The sequence below is a fragment of the Hyperolius riggenbachi genome, chromosome 6 (genome assembly GCF_040937935.1).
Source record: "Hyperolius riggenbachi isolate aHypRig1 chromosome 6, aHypRig1.pri, whole genome shotgun sequence".
Classification (NCBI taxonomy): domain Eukaryota; kingdom Metazoa; phylum Chordata; class Amphibia; order Anura; family Hyperoliidae; genus Hyperolius; species Hyperolius riggenbachi.
Genome location: NC_090651.1, coordinates 357292769 through 357296132, shown reverse-complemented (window position 1 = coordinate 357296132; position 3364 = coordinate 357292769). Strand labels below are relative to the sequence as shown.

The 3364-nt window shown below is 36.4% G+C and overlaps 1 protein-coding gene across 1 annotated transcript in view; it reads left to right on the top strand.

The window, feature by feature from the left end:
• Nucleotides 1-2430, top strand: part of LOC137522253 (uncharacterized) — a 2490-nt gene extending 60 nt beyond the window's left edge. Inside the window, exons 1-3 of the mRNA XM_068242283.1 lie at nucleotides 1-12; nucleotides 677-1035; nucleotides 2238-2430. The exon at nucleotides 1-12 is cut by the window's left edge and continues 60 nt beyond it. Coding sequence (XP_068098384.1) covers nucleotides 1-12; nucleotides 677-1035; nucleotides 2238-2430 — 564 coding nt within the window. The remainder of the gene's footprint in view (nucleotides 13-676; nucleotides 1036-2237) is intronic.
• Nucleotides 2431-3364: the final 934 nt, after the last annotated feature.

Genomic DNA, 3364 nt, shown 5'->3' with positions numbered 1-3364 from the left:
CGAGAACAACTGGTCAGTATTTATTCATTATAGACAAAATTAATGTTAAAAAATGCTTATGATATGTTTCAAAAAAAAATAAAAATATATATATATATATATATATATATATCTCGAAACAGAGAGAGAGCTATACATATAGATATGTACTGTAAATACACACACACACACACACACACACACACACACACACACACACACACACACACACACACACACACACACACACACACACACACACACACACACACACACACACACACACACACACACACACACACACACACACACGTGTTTGTGTCTGTTTGTGTGTGTGTGTGTGTGTGTTTGTGTGTGTATACTATATATTTAATTAAACAGACTAAACACACCTTCCACTCAAACTGTTTCAGTTAATTACATTATTCTTACAATTGCATCAGTGTCTCAGAGCAGACAGCTACCTCCCTATATCTTATCTTATTGTCTAAGAGTTAGACTACTTCAGTATCAGCACATGCCAGCGTGGAACATTCAACATAGTATTTGAATCAAAATCTTAAAGTTTTCAAAAATAAGTAATCATTTATCACTATAGTTATTTATCACTCAATAGTTTTATTTATTAATTTTTTAGAAAAATATTACCAAGAAATATAAAAGAAATGTAACCTAAGTTTTCATGTGGTTTTTTTAGATTGATTTGCTACGTCAGGAAATGCGCTTTCGTAATGGGCAGGATGAGGAAACCCAGAGCTTTCCAGAGAATCCAATTTTTGATCCTAGCAACCCTGAACACTACGACGATGTCAATAGAGATCGGATTGGACACAAAAATTGGTGCACGTGTAACAACTGCACAACCATGCCTACCGGAATAGAAAGTATTTGTTGCCAAGAAATACCCAATGTATTGTCCAAAATGGATAACTTACAATGCATACTTACCCATGCAATGATACCTCAGCTTTGTACAAATGAGGAGTGGGCCAGAATATTTTTATTTTTGACTCATGGATATAATGCCATTACTCTTGCTGACAAAGACAGAAACAGGTTAGCAAACCAGTTTTATTGTTTAATATAAAATTCTTTTAATTTTAAAGTGTTATCCAAATGTTAATTACCAAAAAAAATTGTAAATTATGATGTGTTTGAGTGAGTAGCATATTTTACACTGTGGAAGACGCAATTTTACTACACAAAGAAATCGTACAAAAAGTACCTGAGTATTATACATTGTAATGATTCATCAGGTGAAAATTTATCATTTAAGTGGTACTTACCGGGGGCTTTCTCCAGGCCCAATTTCCCAGCATTTCCCTTGCTGCAGCTCTCCAAGCAGCCGTTCGTCTTGGCTTTGTCTCGGTCCAAGGCGATAACGTCAGAGCGACCTCCAGGTCGGCCTGTACTACGCATGCTTGAGTGTACTTGTAAATCACCGCCACGTGGACCTTGAGCGGACTGCACAGGCGCAGTAGTTCTGAAACTGTGTAGTCCGCTCCACCCCACGTGGCAGTGATTGACATAATAAATACATTGCGATTTACTGATGTAATGCCGGGAATACTCGGCTTGTTTTAACCCGTGTAATCAAGCCGCTGGCTCGATGCAAGCTCGTACGTGCGTCTGTCCTGATTGATTCCCGCTCGTCCACACGGGCAGTTCTTATCTCCCTTTTTTTTTTTTTCTCCCCACCAGTATCTAACACAGAATTGATCAGTTGCGGTATCCGACAGGTCTGGAATTAACATTCGATACATCAGTGACTCGATAGATAATTTCTAAAAAACCATGAATTACCAGCATTACAGTACATATCAAAATTCAACTTTATAAACAACCCACAAAAGCAAACATAGATAATGTGTGCTCCAACTGCCTTTCAAATTCAGCATCTCACTTAATCCTCTTATCATAATCACAGCAGACAGTAGTCTAACCCTATAATGAATAATAAGAATAAGTTTAGTAAAGACTTGAAGAAAACTACCCTTTTTTTTTTCCTAACTCTGAAATGTAATATTGTTAAATCATAGAAAATAGTACTGCCTTTTACATAAATTTAATATTAAAATAATGTGTCTCATATATATTGGTTTATAATTTTATTAATTTATATACAAAAGAAAAAATGAAGTTTACAATAGTCAGTTAATCGAAATTTATAAAAATAGTTTAATATATAATATTTCAGTCATGTTTACATACAAAAATGCATATTTTATTATGAAATTAATATATGTTTATTTATTCAGGAGACTTCGAAAATCAATTTACCGTGCCTTTACAGGATGGGTACACGGCTATTTGGGACGAGGAGAAAGGCGACCCATACCATCCTGTGTAGTCAATAAAGTAAGACAAGCTTTTCCGGACCCGGAGGGACAGTATGCAGGATTTAAACAGAGTAATGAAGATGCTGCAGAGTACATGGTTTTAGATGACTGATACTGTGTGTTTATTTCATTTAATTATTTTATTAAAATAAATAACTTGTTTTATAATAATTAAAATCTTTGAAAGAAATATGTTTTACAGTTGTTGAAAATAGTATATTTAATTTGTTGTTTATTGAATCAATAAAAGTTTAAAAAAATCACTTTCAAGAATCTTTATATATAAAAAATTTCTTACATTTTTATAGATGTAAGTTAAATTTAACTAATATAAAGAAATGCCTCCAACATTATTTTTTGGGCAATGGCTATAATTTGAATGACAGTCTGTGACAAATCATATTACAGTTCATAAGTTAAAGGTGAAAATTCCATTGACGATCTATTATGCACCACTGATTTTGCGATTCTTCCTTTGTACTGTGCTGCTGGGGAGCATGTTTGTACCCTGTGTGTCTGTAATTCATTAGCACAGCATTCAGTTGTGGTGCAAAATTGTTTTCTCCCATTTCTGAAGACACAGCTGACTGGTTTCTAAACCCCCCATACCCCCACCAAAGTTCAATTGTGGTGCTAAATTGCATTCAGTTGTGGTGGTAAATTGTTTTCTCCCATTTCTGAGGACACAGCTGACTGGTTTCTAAACCCCCCCCCCCCCCCCAACCACCAGACTTACCGCAGTGAAGAATGAACAATGTGCAAATGTCCGGTAAAGGGGGGAATTTTACCCCTCCTTTTCCTCACTTTGGGGCTCCCCCTTCCTTGCCTCAAACTCCATATTTGACCTTTGTTCATCGTCCAAAAACTGTCAATTCTGGACGTGAAAAACATCTGTGCGTCGCCAGTGGCGTAGCTAAGGAGCTGTGGGCCCCGATGCAAGTTTTACAATGGGGCCCACCATGCACTCTATACATAACAATTGACACAGCGCACCAAAACCTGCCAATGGCAACTATAGTGTCAGAGGTGCAAGAAGGGGACGGGGA